The following is a 21,328-nucleotide window of genomic DNA, read 5'->3' on the forward strand; positions in this document are numbered from 1 at the left end:
TTCTATAAAAATTGGTGTTTCCATGTTTTCTTTAAATATTTTTAATGAAAGTCAATAAAATAATCAAAACAAAAATCTTATAAATTTCTTAAATTCACTAGAGCTAGACCATGGGTCCGCTTAGATAATCCGAAAATATTTTTTCAGAAAAGCTCATCATTTAGTTATTGAATTGAATTAGTAAAAATTTATCACAAAAAAACATTTTAGGAAATATTATAATGTGCAAGTAATATTATCAATTCAATTCCATTGTCCATTGTCACATTTACGTTTTTATCTTGGCCGGTATTTCGAAACACACAGCGTCACCATTTTTATCACCCATACCCCAGTGTATCACCAAGTTAACGGGTGGATAAATTGGTAGAATCTTGAAGCTATTCTTGTAGGTGTAAGTTTCCCCGGCTTTCAATGGACAGCCCACCTTCTCTTTGCCTTCTGCGTCATAGATATGTGGGCAGGCGCTGGTGCCATAGTAACCAGGGAATGGAAGCGGTACATCCAAAATAATGCCCTTTATATCAGAAGTGAGTTCGGTGAAGTCACGATCTGGTGTAATTTTTATGGCAATGGAAGCAATTGTATTGCGTTTGAGTGTGCATTTATTTTTAGGACACTGGGGCATGGTCACTTCGTCCGGATTCAATTGTCGTGCATCCGCTATGAGGAAAAAAGTGAGAAATATGGGTTAGTAATTTGAAAGTATTATTTTTAAAATATTTTCTCTTTTCTTTTTACTTACACTTCGGGCACTTTCTTACTTCGGCGGCATTTGTCAAGGCCAAAATGACAATAAAAAGTGAAACTGTGCTCAGGAAGGACTTCATTATTTTGGATTTCCTCTACTGATATAAAGCTTAGGAAAAAAGCTGAAAATAAAACAAACAGAATGTGTGGAGGTAAGTTTAAGTAGGTGCATATATATAGGTATATATATATTAAAATTTATCACTATCATTTTTATTAAATTATATTCTTGCTGTTTTATAAAAATAAAAAAAAATAGGTAAACTTTCCTCCTATGAAATAAAGTATACGAAGTGGATACTAAAAAAATCTATACAGCGCACGCTCGATAACGTGAACTAATTCAAAACTCAAGGCAGTTCACGTTAACAAAAGTGTTCACGTTTTGGAATGCCCAAAAAGACTAAGTAAATATATTTTTTCACATTTAAATTCACATTTTATTCTTGTTTTCGTTACATATTAATTGAAAATTAAGTCCTACGGTTGTTTTATTTAAAAAAATCAGTCATCTTTTTTTGTATCTGCTGTTTTTCTAAAACTTGAAGCACAGCTTTCTCCCTTAACCGTCTTAGTAGACTCATATCATTTTGATGATCGTCATCTGCATTGCCCTCCTCGATATCTTCGTTCCATTCATGATAGGCTGGGAACGTGAATTCTATCTGAAATTTTTAATAAAAAAAGGTATTTATAATAACCCACATACATATCTATGAGCATATCTGCGAACACGAACGAACCTCAGGATTAAAACTACTAAGGAGATCGACGGTGTTGCTCATCAAAGTGCGAAGTTCAGCTTTCCATTTTTCTTTTAAAACCGCCAACGGAACATTACCTTCGGGATCATCGTTGTTCACCGCAAAATTTAAAATACTGTTCCAGCAATTAGCTAAGCCGCATCCAAAAGATATATAGCTGTTTTTAAGTTAATTCTTTCCAACGACTCGAGCAAATCAGACTTTGTCGCTGCTATTAAGCTAGAAGGCTGTTTCTGTAATGCAACTTAGTGATTTTTATAGCATTCCGATCCATCGGTTGAATGAGGAGAGTAAGGTTTGGTGGCATAAACATTGCCGAAATTTGCCCATTCTCCATTGCCAGTTCAGCTTCATTTGGGTGAGAAGGAGCGTTGCCGATTAGGAGGAGAGCTTTAATTGGTAAGGCTTTCTCCTTTAAAAACGATGTAAAAAAACAACCAGTTAACCTTAAAAATAGGACAAAACTTAAAAGGAATATTCACCTGTGGAACAAATGACTCATGAAACCATTGTTTGAAAATAGCCGACGTCATCCAGACGGATTTCGAGCTTTTCGGTGGGACACTGAAAGTTTTTAAAGCAGCGTGGATTCTTTGCCTTTCCAATTACCAAAAGCTTAAGCTTGTGAGATCCAGTGGCGTTTGAACAGCATAAATACGTGATTCGCTGCTCTCGGACTTTACCCTTGGGGCTCTCTTCTCCAAACTTGACGCGTACATTTTCTCTGGCAAAAGTCTCCAGAATAACCCCGACTCATCAGCATTATATAACTGATCGTTGCGCAACTCCAATTCGGATCCACTAGCTGAGGTTGCGAAGACAGTTTTTCGCCTGATATTTTAAGAAGACGAATACCGTACCTCTTCTTGAATCCTTAGAGCCATCCATCACTAGTGAAGAAGTTTGCTTCATTATCCTTTAAATTTTGCATGCAGTGTTTTTGCCTTTTCTTTCAACATTAGAGCACTTACCAGTTTTTATCTCACATTCGGATAAACCAACGATAAAGAGCTCTCTCTATTTTGGGCAACTCTGAAGAACGCAGTGTTTTCTATATCCAGGTCCACAATAGGTGTTGTTAACGCATTTTAAAATCACTTGCTTTTTCGCTTTAATGTTACAAATTGTTGATTTAGCAACATTCTATGCTAAAATCGTCACAGATGAGCCTTTTTTAAAAAGCCGAGAATTTTAGCCTTTTGTTTTAATGTCACGCACAGGGGTGTTTTAGAACTAATTTCCACCAGAAAACATAAGACAAAACACTCTTTGCAAAACCAAAACCGCTACTGAAATATTTTACTCCTTACATGCAATTACGAATAAAATGCCTATTGTATAATTAGGAGATTCCCCTATTTCAAACTACATTCAAATAATTGTAACGATTATTGTTCATGTTATAATGCTTTAATCCCTTAAAAAATTAAAATTTAAAATAAATAAGAATTAAACAAATTTTAAATTAAATACGTCCAGCAAGCATCAAACTCTGCTAAAATAAAAATAAATAATTGGCGCGTACACTTCTGTTAGGTGTTTGGCCGAGGTGCTCCTCCTATTTGTGGTGTGCGTCTTGATGTTGTTCCACAAATGGAGGGACCTACAGTTTCAAGCCGACTACGAACGGCAGATATTATTTATGAGGAGCTTTTTCATGGCAGAAATACATTCGGAGGTTTGCCGTTGCCTGCCTAGGGGCGACCGCTATTAGAAAAATGTTTTTTTTTTTTTATTATTAATTTTGCTTTCACCGAGATTCGAACCAACGACCTCTCTATGAATTCCGAATGGTAATCACGCACCAACCCATTCGGCTACGGCGGCCGATTATCCCTAAATATTTCTATGTATCGTCATCAAGGCTGTTTTTCGTTAATAGAGTGAGGCTGTAGAACTCGATTCCTGACACTGTTAAGGTTGTGATAATAAGGGGCAACTACAACTCACGTGAGTCATTAATCTTTCATGTGCGCGGCTTTCAACAAGAGAAGTAGAGCACACAGAGGATCGCATTTTTAAAATGTCCCACTCAAGGTGAATCTATTAAAGGTGGTATCGGGAACCCAGCTGATTTTTGGTTTTTTCCCTCCTCACATCTGGATCTCAGCATATAATGAAATTACGAAAGGTAATTCCTTTGGCACCATCGTCGTATGCTTCTAGCCCTAACTTCATGTCGGCTGTGCAACGCTTTTCTGTTTATTTTATACTTTCTTTCTAATGTACAAAACATTGTTATTGCTCTAGTCCCACTTTTAATGAATCCACTTTGGTCCTGTTCGTGCTATCAGCGGAGCTTTTAATGTCAGTAAAAGTCAAGGCGAATTGAGTACTGGATGAAGCGTCTTCCTAAAGCAGTTACTTTATTTTTCGCGATTTTGACAAGTCTGACGTCCGGTCCCTTACTAATACAAAACAATTGCAAATTGGGTTGCAATTTAAATGTTTTTCCCCTTTTCTGCTCTTTCCATTCTTCTATCTATTTTCCATTCCAAGTATCTACTTTTTCCCCTTTCTCCCTTTATAGTAAACAAAATTTAAGTACTGTTAAGGCCTGTTATTTAATTTTAGGATATAATATTTAAGAACTTGATTTCTAATTTTATAGTTTAGATGTGCCATAAAAAGCTTAAAAGAGTCGTACAGATAAAACTACATTAATCACAAATATAGTAAGTAAAAAAAAAACAAAACAAATAGAATAAACCAAAAATAACAAACACTAAAATAATAATAAAAAAAATTAGTATGCATCATTATTTTAATACAACAAAAGTCTATAGTCTCACATGCATATGAATTTTTTCCTGAATAACTAAACTTGTGTACTTGCTAACAACCCTTTAAATATATGGCAATAGTTTACTTTATGTGTCTAATATAATGATGGTCGCCGTAGCGGAGTGGGTTTGTGTATGGGTTCGGGTTCGAAACTTACTGTGGAAAACCACTAAGTTATAGCGAATATTTTTTACAATAGCGGTCGCCCCTTGGAAGCCACGGAAATCCTCTGAGTACAATTTAGCCACGGAAGAACTTCTCATAAATGCCATTGTTGTTTGGAGTCTGCATACAACAGTAGGTAAGAGGGATAATCTCAATCTAGTACACGTAATAAAGGATGTGCCCGCCACTTATATGTAAGGCGTTTTTCAATAGGTGCGCTTCAACTTTTTTCCGATAGGGAGGGCGAACGACGCAATATTTTTTATTTTTCGCTTGTCATTTGTAAACTTCATTAGTATACATTTCATCATGGAACGCTACACACTTGAGCAACGATTGCAAATCGTGCAAATTTTTTATGAAAATAATCGATCTGTTGCTCGAAAATGATCCAGATTTTTTCCAAAAAATCATCTTCAGTGATTAAGCTCACTTTTGGCTCAATGGCTTTGTCAACAAGCAAAATATGCGTTACTGGGCAGAAAGCAATCCACACGTGATTCATGAGGCACCGTTGCATCCCGAAAAAATCACTGTTTGGTGCGGTTTACATGCCGGCGGCGTAATTGGCCCATATTTTTTCGTTGACGAGAACGATCGCCACGTTACTGTGAATGGAAATCGATACCGCTACATAATAAACCATTATTTTTGGCCGCAATTGAATGGTATGGACTTAGACGACATGTGGTTTCAACAGGACGGGGCCACAAGCCACACAGCATACGCTACAATTGATTTGTTGAAGAGTAAGTTCGATGAGCGCATTATTTCCAGAAATGGACCGGTCGAATGGCCGCCGCGCTCGTGTGATTTGACGCCTCTAGACTATTTTCTTTGGGGTTATGTGAAGTCATTGGTCTACAGTAACAAGCCGGCGACGATTTGTGAGCTCAGAGCCAATATTGAACGCGAAATTGCTGGAATTTCGGCCGATTTATGCAAAAGAGTGGTCGAAAATTGGGTTCAACGATTGGACTTCGTAAAACGTGCACGCGGTGGTCATGCAAAAGAAATCGAATTTCATACTTAAATGTATATGTTCAAAAACGCTTTATAAGTACATACATGTAAGGTATGTATGTAAAAGTAAATGTAAAGTAAAGAATCTAATATATAATATCTAACTGTTAAATAAAAAATGAGTTCGGGTAAACATTTCCTGTCAAAATAACACATATCAAATACCAAATGGTATAATTCATACATATCTACATATGTATATGCATACTCTCAGGCCTTCATAACCTTTTTAGTCCAAGAAACTAATTTTCTTAAAATAATTATAAAATAAAATTAAAAAATATTTTTCTGATGGTGATACATCTCAGTTCAAAATTGAAAAAAAAAACACATTTGAGTACCATTAACGAATTTTCATTCCCTCTGTTGCTTTGCCTTTTACGTTATTTCCATCGCTGCTCAAAGTGCAAACATGCTACAGGAGGTTGAACCCTGGAGGCAATCTTTAAAAGGACATAGTAGCATTTTTGAGCCCCGTATTTCTCTGCACATCGGACAGATCTCTCTATCCGCATACTAGAGTCTGAGAGTCGTGCCAGAGCAATCTTGATGAGTAAGCCGATCTGGAAGGAGGGGAAAATCTTCTCCGAAGCTGGTACCTCTGTTTTAACTGACGGCCCAAGATGGAATCGGGAGTTGGAGCAAGGATTTTCTGTAAATCAGCCAATTTATTTATATCCTTAAAATTGCCGAATACTGTTAGTGTTTTTCCTGCAGCCATGTAAGATGTTAAGTATCTTAAGGAACGTGGGAGTGAGGGAGATTTTAACATTTCTTGCGATAGTCAAGCCGCGATTAAGGCTCTTATGACGCCATAGTGGAGATCCAAACTAGTCAACTCCTATAAGGAGGTGACCAAATATCTTGGATGTGCAGGTAGCATTCCTCTGGTCTAGGTTCCAGGACATTGGAACATAGAGGGAAATGAAATTGCTGACGAACTTGCCAGGAAGGGAACTGAATTGTTCTCGAAAACCTCCTACCCAGTCACTTCCGTACTGTTGTTAAAGGGGAATTGCACAAATTATTTCTCAGGAAAGCGCAGAAAAGATGGAACTCTATTTCTTTATGTGCTATTTCGAAAACTCCATTCAATTTAACAACGGTTATTGGTCAATCGGCGCACACCCGGAAAAGCTAGGTTTACAATTTAACCACCATTACCTTTCAGAGAAGGAAACTGTTGAGCACTTTCTCTGTAAATGTCTGGGTTTGACAGCTAGACGATTAAGGTCAGAAATAATATACTAAAATTTATTGAGCGATTTCGGCTCAGAATAATACTCTTACTCCACAAAGGAGCACAATAAATCTTTCAGGTCGCAGATGACCAACTTGTGACAGATAAGGAAGCCAATTGATTTATGTTTAATTTTGTTGAGGTAAAAAATTATCGAAAGCCGGAATACAAGTATTTTCTTTGCTTAGACGAAGCATGTATTAAAATGTAAAACACACTGAGCCCCTAAGATAATTTACTTTTGCTATTAGTATACAATTAGCTTATGACCTTGGAAGGCATAGTTATATTTTCCTACAGTTAGCTTTACGTTTTGTAAACTTTTATAAACTATATATATAAATAAATAAATAAAATATGAATACACAACTGCTAAATGAAGTTACACTAGCATTGTAGTATATGCATCATATCGTACATATAATTATACGTGGTGTGCTACCAAATAACGAGACTGACGCTGATGTGGAAAACTGTTTAGCGCGAAAGCTTCCTTTTCGAGCACAGTAACTCTAGCTTTTGTAAATGAATCATTACATTCATAGCTTTCGTTAGGAAAAATGTTATAAAATCAACATAAAATATTTTACAGCGTTAGCCTCTGCAATGAATAGTCACACCTCGTATGAATGCATAGTAATATATACAAAAAATAAACAATAACACTTTGAACCTTGTGGTGGCATATTTGTATATATGGCTATATGTATTGAAAGCAATTTACAGTAACAATTATAAATGTATTTATTGCAATTAATTTGTGAAAATTATTTAGAACTACAACATCCATACCAGTTTCAGAGCAGTATCTCTAACTTTTTTATCACAAGAGGCGTAGGTAGGTAGGTAGGTAGGGTGGTTGTCATTAGACACACTTAGACCTTCCGCAGGTCCATTGTGATACCGCTGGAGCTTATCCTTACTCTACGTGTTCCTTTTCAAACCATCCAGTTGCTTTAATAAACGAGCAGAGCTTCGTTAGTTTTAGATGGGCTATATCCGCTACATCGGTTAGAAATGCTGTATCAAGAGTGCGCAGCCTTTTCATAGCTAGGCTTTCACACTCACATAAAAGGTGTCTGACTGTTTCCTCTTCTTCTGTATTAAGACAGCTTCTACAGAAATCGAAGTCCTAACCTTCTAGCGTGGCTGCCTATTAAACAATGACTAGTTAATACACCTATTATTTTTCTTATAGATTCTCTGTTGAATCTTAGCAAGATCGTCCATCGACCGCTGTTCCAGTTCGCCCATGTCTGTCTGCTTAGTTCGCATGTTGTGAGGTTTTGCCAGCTTGTATTTACCTTTTTGATGGTTTCCCTGTCTATAAGTAATTTACAAGTGGCTATGGGTATGGGTATCAGCGCCTTATCCGGTTCGAGATCGAGCGTTGTACCGGTTCTTGCAAGTTCATCCGCCTTACAGTTTCCTGCAATGTTCCTGTGGCCTAGTACCAAGATAAGGTGCACATTCTAGAACTGTTTTTGACGAGTGCGTTTTTGATTCCAGCGCTTTTATTGCTGCTTGACTGTCCGAGTAAATGAAGACTTCATTTGTGGATAATACTCTCGTTTTTATTTCTTTAAGTCCCTCTTTTATGGCAGTGACTTCCGCCTGAAATACACTGCAATGATCAGGTAAGCGAAATGATTGGCATACTCCGAGTTTGTCGGAGTAGACCCCTCCACCTACTTTGTTGTCCAGTTTTGAGCCATCTGTGTAGATGTTTAAGTCATTTATCTTAACAATGAGCCCGTTATCCCATTCCTCTTTGGAAGGAAATACTGTGACAAAGGATTTATTAAAATTGATATCCTTGGTCCTACAGAAATCCGTTGTGCTGGGAATGCAGGGGAATTGTTCTAAAATTGAGGAGTGTCCTCTTTGGTTCGATCTGAGTACGCCGATTTCTCTTAGTCTGAGAGTTGCTTTGGCAGCTGTTTGCTTACCGTACTGCTCTATTGGTAAAATGTTAAGCATAATATTTAGTGCATCTGTGGGTGTGGCCATTCTTTGTACGTGTGCCATGGTTCTTTTAATGTACAATTTATCTAAAGCTGGCCACCATACAACTTAGTCCTATCAGCTGTTTACAAGAGTATAGTCCTATTGTCGCCCTTTTTACTCTATCTTCGACATTTGCCTTCCAAGTTAGCTTTCGGTCTAGTACTAGACCTAAGTAGCGGGCCTCATCTCTAAATGACAGTGCTGTTCCACCTAGAGTCGTAGGAGCTATATTTGGAATTTTGTGTTTCCTGGTAAATAGGATGAGTTCAATTTTATTGGGGTTGACGCTTAACCCATTTGCTTTTGACCAGTTTTCAACCATGTTTAGTAAATCTTGCATGACTTCTCTAAGTGTATTGGGAAATTTCCCTCTTACTACCATTGCAACATCGTCCGCATATGCTACGACATGTTGTGCTCTCTCCTCTAGGCTCTTTAGCAATGAGTTTAGTGCCAGCACCCATAGGAGGGGGGACAGCACACCGCCTTGAGGTGTTCCTCTGCTAACTTTTTTCTTGATCTCTGAGGCCCCTAGGGTTGCGATCACAAATCTGCTCAAGAGCATGATTTTGATGAACTCAAACAGAGCGCCAGATATCCCGAAATCCGTCAGTGCCTTTATGATGGTTTCCGGTAGGATGTTGTTGAACGCGCCCTCGATATCTAGACAGGCTACCAGTGTGAATTCTTTATTATACATTGACTTCTCGATTTCTGTAACAAGTGAGTTAAGTGCTGTTACTGAGCTTATTAGGGCTGATGTTAAGAGGCGTAAAGAAGGTTTAAAAAAATTTTTAAATCGTTGCCCCCAGATCAATAAAGTACAGAAAACGTCAAAAAATCAGTTTAAAGGAATCTGGGTATAGTTTGTCTTTAAATACCTGCTATTTATATATACAAATTCTTACATTGGTCATTGAAGGTCGTTTGGGGAAAAAATCGTCAGTTTGAGTTATAGGGTGTTAACAATGGAAGTCAACCAAAGGAATGTTCGGTACATTTTACAGTTTTCGTTTGATAAAGGCAAGCCTCTGAAATTTCGAAAGATGTTTAATAACAAGAATAAGGTACGAAATAATCGAAGTTGGGCAGGAGCTAAAGATCGATCATAAAACATTAAAGATTAAAGTCCTCAAATTCAAAAACGCCAACTCAGAATTCCCTAATAGTGAAACCTAATATTTTCACTGAAATTAAATGCTTCCTCAAATATTATATAAATTGTTCGACTTAAGTCCGGTCGTTTGGAGAGAAGAGCAAAGACTAGTCCGAAAATATTGAAGTGATGCTGAGTATGGAGTATGGAGATTCGTATATCAAAAAGCTTGTCAGCTTTTTTCCCTGACAGTACACAGGATAGAGATTAAAAAAATAAGAATTTTGTTAAGCAGAACTACTTAACTGGAAAAGCCCAGCTAAATAATCTCAGCCATCATGCACAATTTTGGAGTATAACAGACTCTCTTAAAGAAAACTTTGCGTGCTTTCTCGATCGAGACGTCGCAATGAAACTCAAAGTCATCTCATCGCCAAAAGTAACCTCACGGTAAAATACTGGTAAAATTTGAATAATAATAATAATAATTGGCTCTTACACCCTTTTTATAGTATGTGTCTGGCCGAGCTTCTCTTCCTGTTTGTGGTCTTGCGTTTTGATGTTTTTCCACAAATGAAGGGGCCCACAATTTTAAGCCGACTCCAAACCTAGCAAATGGTTTTTACGGAGCTTTTTCATTAAAAAGCAGTCGATTAGTTCTTCATAGCTAAATATCCTATTTTTAGTGGCAAACAAAGGTAATGTAGGGAGCCTTTGAGCTTAGGTCGCTGAAATGCTGTTCTTGGATAGATGGCTTGACTTTTACGTTTGTAACAAGTGCCAACCGAGTCCAGGATATGTACTCGTAATATGATAAAATTTCTCTAGCTAGGAGTAAATGACATCCACGCCTGCCTCAACTTCTTAAACTACCCAAATTGCGAGGACAAAAGAAGCAGAGAGAAGAAGCATTTTTTCCATGTAGTTAGTCCTCCATAACACAATCTCAAGCCTCTAATTGCTTGCAAGATGGCTAGTTAGAATCAAGTGAAATAAAAATTGTTACGCCTACTACATCAGATAAAAATTATGTTTCTTATGTCGAGCTTCACAAAGCAGGCACTAAAGTTCTTTCGAAAAAAATTACGGATGCTTATTTTTAAGTAGAAGTATACAATATACAATAATTACACTAATGAAAAATTGTATGTACATTTGTCATCAACATTACAATTTATTTTTAAATTATGAAAAGGCAGCTTTTAGTGCTTTTGGTTTTTAACCTTTGGCTGGTTGTTTGCTGTGACGATTACAAAACCAGTTAGTGCTAAAAACTACGACTCAGAATATAATTCAACTGTAAACAGCAACGAAAGCGACATGGAAGCAGCGAAAGTCTATCCAATCTAGCAAAATAAGTCCAATGAAATCCGAGACATAGACTTTCGCAACACGGAGCATATGGAGAGGAAATGCTTTAACATCGCTGATTACATTTGTTTTTACAGCCGTACAGTTTTACGTCGACTTTGAATGGCAGCTGGTTTTTATGAGGAGAAAGTGATGGCATGTCGAGGGGCGAGTTCTATTAGAAAAAACTTTTCTAACATTTAGTGTTTCATGCCCAAAGATTCGAACATGGGCACTACCGATAGTCACGCACCATTCGGCTACGGCGGCCGATGTAAGTACGTATCGATCTTCCATATTTCAATGATTGGCGTAGATCGCTGGTGCAGTCGAAAGCTCGCAAAACAGAATACTACAGAGCTCTGCCTCTATTCCATCTGCAATTATGCAAAGCAGTAATGGGATACAATTCTGAAGCAAATGAATTTCTCCGGCCTCTGAAAAATATGGAATGGCAAAGGCTTTCGGCGGAAATTTACTATCTAATCCTGCTAATCGCGAAGAACACTTAATATGAGAAATCGCTGAGTAAATGTTCGCGCTAATACCGACGTTCAATTTACTTTCAGTAAACCTTTATTATTTTACAAGTATTGAAATGGAATGAAAAAAGGGTTTTTTGTGCCTTCTACTCGTCACAGCACCTCATCCAAGCCCAGCTCCTTCAATATACGTATGGGTCATAGAAACGATAGGATTACTGTTTTAGCAATATAGCAATGTTTAGTTTGTTTGTGAGAGGCATAAATAAGACAAGTATTTTGCATGTTCGGCGATTTTCTGCAATCTCTGGTACGCAAATACCTTATGAACCGACTTGAATTTGCAAAATCGTCTCGATCCCTTAACTTACTTAGTATGAAATACAGTTGCCTAGTATCAGAACGTCAGTTCTTTATCCTTGCTGCCCGTCTTTTGAACCTCCTACCATTCAAAATCGAAATAATCAGAAACACACCGTGCCTTAGAAATGAACTGATACATTATGTACTTTGTTGCCAATAGTTGCTAATATGTACGTATGTATATCTTCCTTTTTACCTTTTCTCTTATCTTCTATTTCTATACTACTTTAACAACTTCAAGTCCGTATACTTTACGTTTATGTTTACTTACACACTTATTAAGAATAGTAGTCATAAGTTCAAACACTGTAAAATAACTTGTCGGTTGGGTGTTTGTTAAACAAAAAAAAAAAAAAAAATTAATTTAAAAAAATCAAATGTGTGTAGCTCGCGAAATAAAAAATAATAAAATATAAAAAATAAAAAGGTATTATCAGTTTCATAATCAGCGACTCTGAAAATCACACAATTTTTAATTTGATGACCTTAGCTCAAATTTTTGTTTGTCATTTTGAATTTTGAAAAACTTACATCAGTTTTGTAATCAGCCACCACAAAAATTTGCTAGTAGTAATTTTGTATGTATTTTGTATTTAGTAAGAGCTTAGCTCAATGTAATTTAGTAATTCAATTGCATACAAGAGCTTTAAAGGGCTAACTTACTCCAAACAGTTTTTTTGTAATTGCATATACAGTAATTGTAGTGTAAGATTCACATTTTAATTCGAGTATAGATTTAAGTGTTTATCACGTCAGGATATTGAGAAAAGTAGGGGTTAATAATAAAAAAAAACATATTTGTTTGGGTTTTACGTCCATTTTTCCGAAACCACCACACCTCGGCTTTTTGAATTCCAGGATCGTGTTTAGCTCACAAAAGTACAAATATTAAGAAGCATGTAAACCTGTTTTATGATTATACCAAAATTTTAAAAAGGGTAAAAGGTAAGATTTTTTTCAGTTATAAAGTGCACCACATATTTAAATTTCGTTTTCACTTTATATTACATTGTGGTAAAAGAAATCCATTATTTTCTCTGTAGACGCTGTAGTGATCGATATCCCGTAAAGTATCGATCAAACAAGTTCAAAATATTGTGTCTATTATATATGTATACAAGTATAAGTTTTCCTTTGTTTCAAGCGTTCCTTTGTTATATGTTCAGACGAGCTTTCGTGGTGTGCGTCTTGATGAGGGACTTACACCTTTATTCCGCCTCCAAAAAGCGGAGGTTTTTTTGTTTTTTAAAGAAGCTTTTTTCTAGCAGAAATATACATGGAAGTCTGCCATTGCAAGCCGAAAGGCGACCGCACTGAAGAAAACTATTTTCTATTATTTTATTTCGAACGAATCCATTTGTCGGAGATAGTAACTTTCTGTACTTGTTTTAAATTGTGTTATATTCAGTATTCAATTACCTGCAATTTTTTTACTTTTATATATTTGTATACTTTTTGAATCAACTTTATGCAAACGCACTATGTATTTATACTTTTACTAATGGATTTCCGTCTGCGTTTAACAAAATACAACTTTAAATCCTCTGATGTTTGCTTTTTACTTAATTTCTCAATAATTTATTAAATTTTTTGTTGTGCTTTTAAAATAGCTTTCAATTGAAAATTGCGCAACGACGCTAATTTTGTTTATTTATATTGTGTACTTGGTATTTACATATAAGAGAAAAACGAAAGACTTAAGGCACACACGCGCGCTCCCAGCCACCAACACGTTTTGGGTGTTGAATGAAATCAACTGAAATACGAACTTCAATGTGTTGATTATTTATAGTCGGTAATAGTCGTAAGATCTGGTAAACATTTATATTCACATACATATGTATTGTGCACACAATGACCGAACTATGAACAGTTGAAACGTGTTGATTGCTTAGTTAAGCTCCGAGCCGCACCATCTAAATATAAACAATGAAATCGCCAGCTATAAGATCATAGAAGAAAATGCGTACTGTGATTGGAAAGAATGGATAAGGCGTAATGCAATGTAATGTATTTATGCATTTGATTAAAAGAAGAAATACTCAAAATCTATTGATTAACAAAAGAATTACGGCTTTTTACACTGCTTTTCCGAACACAATGTAAGCAAAAAAAAACATAAAATTAACACCAGCTCTTCTTTTATGTGTAAAAAGTTCGTATCTCATTAGATGAGAATTTTTTTTTACTTTCACCAAGGGAAAAATAGGAAATTTAAAACTTTAAAGCCGTTTTCCCCGAAGCTTTTAAGTTCTAATACTCTTACGGCAAATAAACAAAATGTATGTATACCCAGCACAAGTTTTAATGAAATATAGTAAATTCAGCTTATTAATTTTATGATTTAAAACCAGATTAGGTGTACTTAGTGAATTGTGAGTTTCATACGTTTATTTAAGAGTGGGTGGAGTCTTACCTCATAGAAGAGATATTAATTTTGGGAAAAGGAAATCCGTTATTTTCTCGGTAGATGTCTGTAGTGATCGATATCTATCTTATGCTCGTTGCCAAGGCGGCATTTCACACTAAAAGAATTATTTTGCTGTTTTTTGTTTGTTCCATTCAGTTCTCATTACATTTCAGTACATTTTACAGTTTTGCTTTGATAAAGGCGAAAATGCAAGACAGACCGCTGAGTGTGTGAATTATGTTTATGGTATCGATGCTGTAACAGCTAATTACGTGCAATTTTGGTTTCGTCGAGTCCTTTCCGGCATTTTTGATGTTAAAGAAAATGTCGATAAAATTACTGAAATAATCCTAAAAAAAGTTGACCCCACGAACTGCGCCAACTATCGTGGGATCAATCTTATCTACATCGCATATAAAATTCTATCCTGTCTGCAATGTGGTAATCTGAAACCTTACCTGGAGAAGACCCATGATTCGCGACCAACTACATCGCAGAGTTCGCACTATTCGGTCTGATGGTAAACGAGAACAAAACTAAGTATATGCAGGCATTCTGCAAGGAGTCAGGGCATTTTGAACCACAGATCGAAATTAACAACTATAAATTCAAGGTCAGGACTTAATTTATCTTGGTTACCGCATTCGAATGAACCACGAGCTGTATGAGCTTTATGGAGATAAGGTGACTGGATCATGTCGTCTGTATGGAAGGAACTGTCCGGCGAAAGAGGTGTTTAAAACGGTAATTGGTGGTCGACGGCGAAGAGGGCGTCCTAGTGTCCGGTGGACGAACCAAATTGAAGATGACCTGGCTTCTCTTGGCTTAAGAAACTGGAAAAGGTGTGCGGAAACCAGAAACACCTGGCGAGACATTATTCGGAAGGCTGTAACTCGGTAACGGGTTGTTACGGCCAATTAAATAAATTATAATTTAGGATGGGAGAAGGTAGGAAAGAAAAAGTGTTTTCTAATATCGGCCGTTCCTCAGAGAGTATTTCTGCCATAATACGCTCCACACAAAAAACAATGCCGTTCGGAGGTGACGTAAAACTGTAAGGAAAACATTTTTTTCTCCTTTGTGGGAAAACATCAAATATTATACCCTCAAATATTATACCAAAAATAAACAAACACGAGATAAATATTTTTGTTTTTTAAGTTGTAATATTTTTTTAATTTTGGAGAGTTTTTCAGGGTTCCAATTGAAAATAGTTTAAATATTTTTTTTTTTAAGTACAGGGTATCATTTTTTGAACACATGTGAGAAGAAATTAATAAAAGAGAAAATTAAATAATATCGATAGGTAGAGCTTATATATCAAATCTATTGAAAAGTGAATTTTTCTCATGGGGGAATATTAAATTGAAACAAAAATAAAACAAATAAATAAAACAACACCAGGCGATATTTTCAACAAAAGTGATCCCAATCCGAACTGCATAGGACTGTTATAGCTGCGAATGTTAATTACACCCCGCTTCGAATGAATCAATCCTACGAAATACCACATTCACAGAGCAAACTATTCAAAGATGGTCTGCACTGGCTGTTCACGGCGATTATCGAATAGACTTGTCGAGCCCACATGTCGATCAAAAATTGTCACACTGATGGCTTACCAACAGGTCTATATTTTCCGAAACGGAGGCTGTCACAACCTACCCATGATAATATATATTAATAATAATAATAATACAGGTGGCAATATTTTTTTTTGGTTATTGAACAAATCAACTAAATGAGAAAAAAACATTTCTTTTTGGGCCATCCTAATGTTTGCATATATTGGTTAGAAACAAACAATGTAAGCGCAGAGCTTTGGGGGTAAAATTTCCTTTTAACTGTTTTACTGTTAATTTGTGATACGTGCCATGATGTCATTCCATAAATGGAAGGCATTAATTTTTATGCCGCCTGCGAATAGCAAATTTTTTTCTCGTGGGTTTAAAATTACCTGCGGAGTAGCGATCGCACTTTTACATATACAATTGCTTGATGTTTTATTCCCGCAGTGAAAATCGAATTCAGAACCTGCTTTTATTTCAGGCATAAACATATGGTTATGGTGGTCACTCCGAATGTTTTCCATCTATTTTTTTAAGAATTCTATTTCTCTCTTTGAAGTTATCACTTGCGTTATTATTATTATCTCTCAGGATTGAGTTACACGAACATAGCTTTGTTAACTACTCCATTATTTTCTCGTTAGATGGCTGTAGTGATCGATATCTCGTAAAGTATTGATCAAATAATTTAAAGTTTATGCTCATTGTCAAGGTGACACTTCACACTAAAAAAATCCGTTTAATGTTTTTTTGTTTGTTCTCCGCATATGCCAGTATTATATTCAATGGTTTATTAGCAAGCTATAACATATTTATATTATTTTAAATGAGAAATCGTTTTCCAGACCATAATTGTTTCGTAGTAGATCGTTTGCCCATTGCTGCAAAATATTAAGCTGATACTCACTCAGAAGGTAACATTTGTGGCAATTCAATGGATTCACAGACCGAAAGGTATACCCATAGACTTGACCACAATAATTCACTCTAAATATTTTGGTACAGGAGTATAATTATATATTCAAGGTGGTGCAAAATTAATTATCCTATAGGAAGATTTATAATTTTTGCAATTTGGCGTCGTGCGTCATATCATCATATTTGACACTTGTGAACCAGACAGTTGCAGTCTAAAAACACACAAATAATGAAACGGAGCGCATAAAGGCTAAAATACAGATTTCTAGCACTTAAACTGTTTTATAGGTTTTTTTAGTGAAAAAGTTTTTCAAAAACAAAATTGGGTACATATATACATCTCTATCGCATTCTCGTTATAATCAATTATAATAATAATAATAAAGTGAAATATATAGAGAAAATACTATACCCCGACATCTGCACTCTCACTTTTTTGCTACACATAGTAGATTTAAATAACACACACCTGATGAATTTCATCAGTAGCTTGCAGAGGAAGAAAATATTAAAAAAAATATATATATATGCAAACGCACTTTACATGTGGATTTGGCAACCCTGGTGTTGCAATCTGGCAACTGACAGCTGTATCGCAAAATTTGACATTTTTTGGCTTTTACGTACTCAGAACGTTTTGAAATACCAGCGCTATTTGTGTTGTTAAAAGATTCATCTCGGTCCAAAAATGGAATTAAATCGTGAACATTTTCGGCGGATTATTTTTTACAACTTTCGACGTGGATTAACTCAGCAACATTGCATGGATGAACTTAATTCATTTTTTGGCGATGAAGCTCCATCAAGGACCAGTGTTTATCGATGGTATGGTGAATTAAATCGTGGTCGTAGTTCACTCCAAGACGAATTTCGTGAAGGTCGTCCAAAATCAGTTGTTGTTCCGAAAAACATTGATGCTGTGCGCGAACTGATGTTGCAAGATCGTCATGTGACCTATCGTGAGATTGAGACAATCTTAGGCATTAGGGGGGCCAGCATACATTCAATATTGCATAAACATTTGACTGTCAAAAAAATTGGTTCGCGTTGGATCCCACACAATTTTTCAATCGCTCAAAAAAAGGCTCGTGTCGATTGGTCGAAGGAAATGCTCAAAAAATACGATCGCGGGGCTTCGAAACACGTCTATGACATCGTGACAGGTGATGAATCATGGATTTACGCGTATGAGCCCGAAAGTAAACAGCAGTCGACTGTATGGGTGTTTCAAGATGAGACAAATCCAACAAAAGTTGTTCGCGCACGAAGCACTTCCAAGCAAATGGTCGCCTGTTTTTTCGGAAAAACTGGACATGTCGCAACTGTACCACTAGAACAACGCAGAACAGTAAATTCTGAGTGGTACACAACCATTTGTTTGCCAGTTGTCTTCCAAGAAATTAGGAAAACCAATCGCCAAAGACTGATCACTCTTCACCAGGACAATGCGAGATCTCATACATCGGCTCAAACAACCGCATTTTTGAGCACCCAAAACATCGAATTAATGGGTCATCCGCCGTATGGTCCTGACTTGGCACCGAATGACTTCTTTTTATTTCCGTACGTAAAAAACAAACTGAGAGGTCAACGTTTTTCGACACCTGAAGAAGCGGTTGCTGCATTCAGAATGTATGTTTTGGAGGTACCTCATTCAGAGTTGCAAAAGTGCTTCGACAATTGGTTCAAACGCATGCAAAAGTATATAGATCTTCATGGAGAATATTTTGAAAAACAATAAAGTGATTTTCGATTATTAAAATTTGTTTTTGTTCTCTAATCCCGACATATAAAAGGCACCCCTCGTAGTACCTCAAGTTATTCCAATGAATATGAAAGCAACTGGCGTAAAATGCAAACAGAGAATGACTTCTGTGTATTCAGCAACACTGAAGAACTTTGCAAATTACTTTCAATCGATTTCTTAGAAAATGGAAAAAAAATTATTACACTTTTATACACTCATTTTGATGTACTCTCATAATTATGTTTTTATATACAGTTGAGTCATTGATAAGCTAAGTTTTCTGGTTCTAATTCTACGATTATATGCAAGTCAAGTTGACAGAATTTCTAACCTTTGTAGACACCGGTAAGTGTGTTTGTATGATAAGTACAATATGTTTATATTGTGGCAATGTTATAATAAAACGTACATACATACATTATAAAAAAATATAGGGTTTTTCAATAAGGGCGGGTAGATGTAGATGTTGTCAATCGTGGCGTTTGCTGTGTGGCACGTAGCGCCGTCCTGCTGGAACCACATGTCGTCTAGGTCCATATGGTTCAATATGGGCCATAAGAAATTGGTTATCATCGCTGTGTAGCGCTGTACACTTTCAAGGACCGCGGCAATGTTCTCGGCTGATTTTGCGTTCCTTGAACGTACGGGTGTTGGCTGATTGTTTACATACCCGGTCGTCTCAAATTTGGCCACCAAACGTTGGAGAGTCGACTTTGAAGGACCACCACGTCTACCGAAAAATTGGCGCAATGCGCGCAACATTTGCGTTAATGAACACTCATTTTGATAATAAAGTTTTATCATTTGAACGTGCGGTTCAATCGTGTAACTTACCATGATGATTTGGCATAAACAACTGAATAATAAACAAAAGATTTGACAGATGTCACCAAAACAAAGTGGCTGCCACAGGGCGCCAAAATCGACCCGCGCCAATTGAAAAACTCTTTATAATGTTAGCAAATATTAAATAACTGAATATTTCTTTGAGCCTGTTAGAAATTTTCATTCTACTCGTACTTAAAATGTAACACTATATGTACATGTGTATATATGTGTGTATATGTGTTGCTTAAGTTATAAATTAATTTTTCTTTAGTTGTTAGCCTACAAGTGTGATTATAGGTTGGAAAAAATAATTAGAACAATTTATTTTATGAGATATACCTATGTACGTTCACTTTCAAAGCAGTAATCGGCAAAAGGATCTCTAGAGATGATGTACTAAATAATATCTAAAGGTAAAAATTTCTTGGAATTTTGCAACGATTATGGTCTTATAATCTTGAATGGCAGAACAGTTGGTGATGAGGAAGGCGTTTATTAGTGCAGTAGGCAACTCTGTAAATGACATCTGTGCAGTTTAGCATGAAGGATTGAGCTATGTTGAAAGATTTGAAATCGAATCAAAAGTATGGGCTGATCATATGCCAATTAAGCTGACACTAAACATAGATAGAACGCCGAATGAAATGGAAAATGTAAGCCTGCTACCAAAAGTAATACTCAAAGAAAAAATGTATAATATCAAAATATCAATTAAACCTAAACAAAAATCTGATTAAGACGGCATATCGAGGAGAAATGATAAATCTTGAAAAACTTGCCAGTGTAGTAAAAATGTCTGTGCCGAAGACAACAGCGAAAAACACTAAAGCCGTTTTCAAAAGCGCTTGGTTTAATAAGAGATGTTTGAATGGAAGGTAGCTTTCCTTTAAATATTTGAGTGATCTCAGAAAATCCCACAAAACAGACGACAAGCAAAAATATTTGCAGGCAAAGCAATTGTTTAGGAACACTTTGAGAAAGCGAAGAGGGGTTAACATATTATGAAGAACTGAAAAAGAGAATCAATAAAACCGCAAATTCAAAAGAATGGTGGAGCCTTGCCAAAGAAATAAGAGGAGAATCATTTAAAGTTGGTGTAGATATTACGACATCGGAGTTTAGAAACTATTTTCTAGACTTACTAAATTAACCTCAGTTAACAAAAGATATTCATTATGCACCTAATTTGCATACAGATACGGTCCTTGATAAAGATATAACAATAACACTGCCCTGCAAATTTCAATTTTTCTGATGCGAATAAGATGTGACCTAGTGTTCCCGAAGGGAATTTTCGCGCTGAGCACGAATCCGAGTTCAAAAATTTTCCATCACGTCAGGTTTTCAAAAAAAAGGGCGTTGAAATCCCTAAAAATAGCGTATTTGGCCATTTTTCAAAAATTGTGGAGCAGAGCCCTAACGTGCTACGATCTTCGTTATTGTCAGTAATTGAAGGTTGAACTTTGCTTTTTGAAATAAGCCCAAACCCAAATTGTTCGCATGCACCCTTAGAGTAGGGGGTGTACTTATGTCTACGGGGATAGGGAAAAAAATGAACATAGGAACTTATCTACACCCAAGATAAGATATAATGAAAAGTGCAGTGTTCCTAAGGTATTTAGTGTCGCTGATTACAAACCTGTAGTCAGATTCCCAAAATTCATAATGGCGGACGAAAATGTTAAAAATTTATCTGATTTGCTTGAAACTTGTTACTAGGGAGTTTTTGATGCCGCTGATTACAAATCTAAAGTCAGATTTCCAAAATTCAAAATGGCGGATCCAATATGGCGTACGAAAATGTTAAAAATTCATTCGATTTCCTTGAAATTT

The 21,328-nt window shown here is 36.2% G+C and overlaps 1 protein-coding gene across 3 annotated transcripts in view; it reads right to left on the reverse strand.

Moving 5' to 3' along the window:
• LOC128854868 (ecdysteroid-regulated 16 kDa protein-like) overlaps positions 1-21,328 on the reverse strand; it is a 39,705-nt gene continuing 18,377 nt past the window's right edge. The window contains exons 1-3 of one of the 3 annotated variants that reach the window (XM_054089305.1): positions 13,444-13,791; positions 746-872; positions 1-663 (exon numbers count right to left, since the gene is read on the reverse strand). In XM_054089305.1, coding sequence (XP_053945280.1) covers positions 269-663; positions 746-830 — 480 coding nt within the window. In that variant the 5' untranslated portion in view covers positions 831-872; positions 13,444-13,791 and the 3' untranslated portion in view covers positions 1-268. Of the gene's footprint in view, positions 664-745; positions 873-13,443; positions 13,792-21,328 lie in introns of those variants that run through there. The other 2 variants (XM_054089306.1, XM_054089307.1) reach the window with 2 other exon arrangements.

Source organism: Anastrepha ludens, chromosome 2 (genome assembly GCF_028408465.1).
Source record: "Anastrepha ludens isolate Willacy chromosome 2, idAnaLude1.1, whole genome shotgun sequence".
NCBI classification, from domain to species: domain Eukaryota; kingdom Metazoa; phylum Arthropoda; class Insecta; order Diptera; family Tephritidae; genus Anastrepha; species Anastrepha ludens.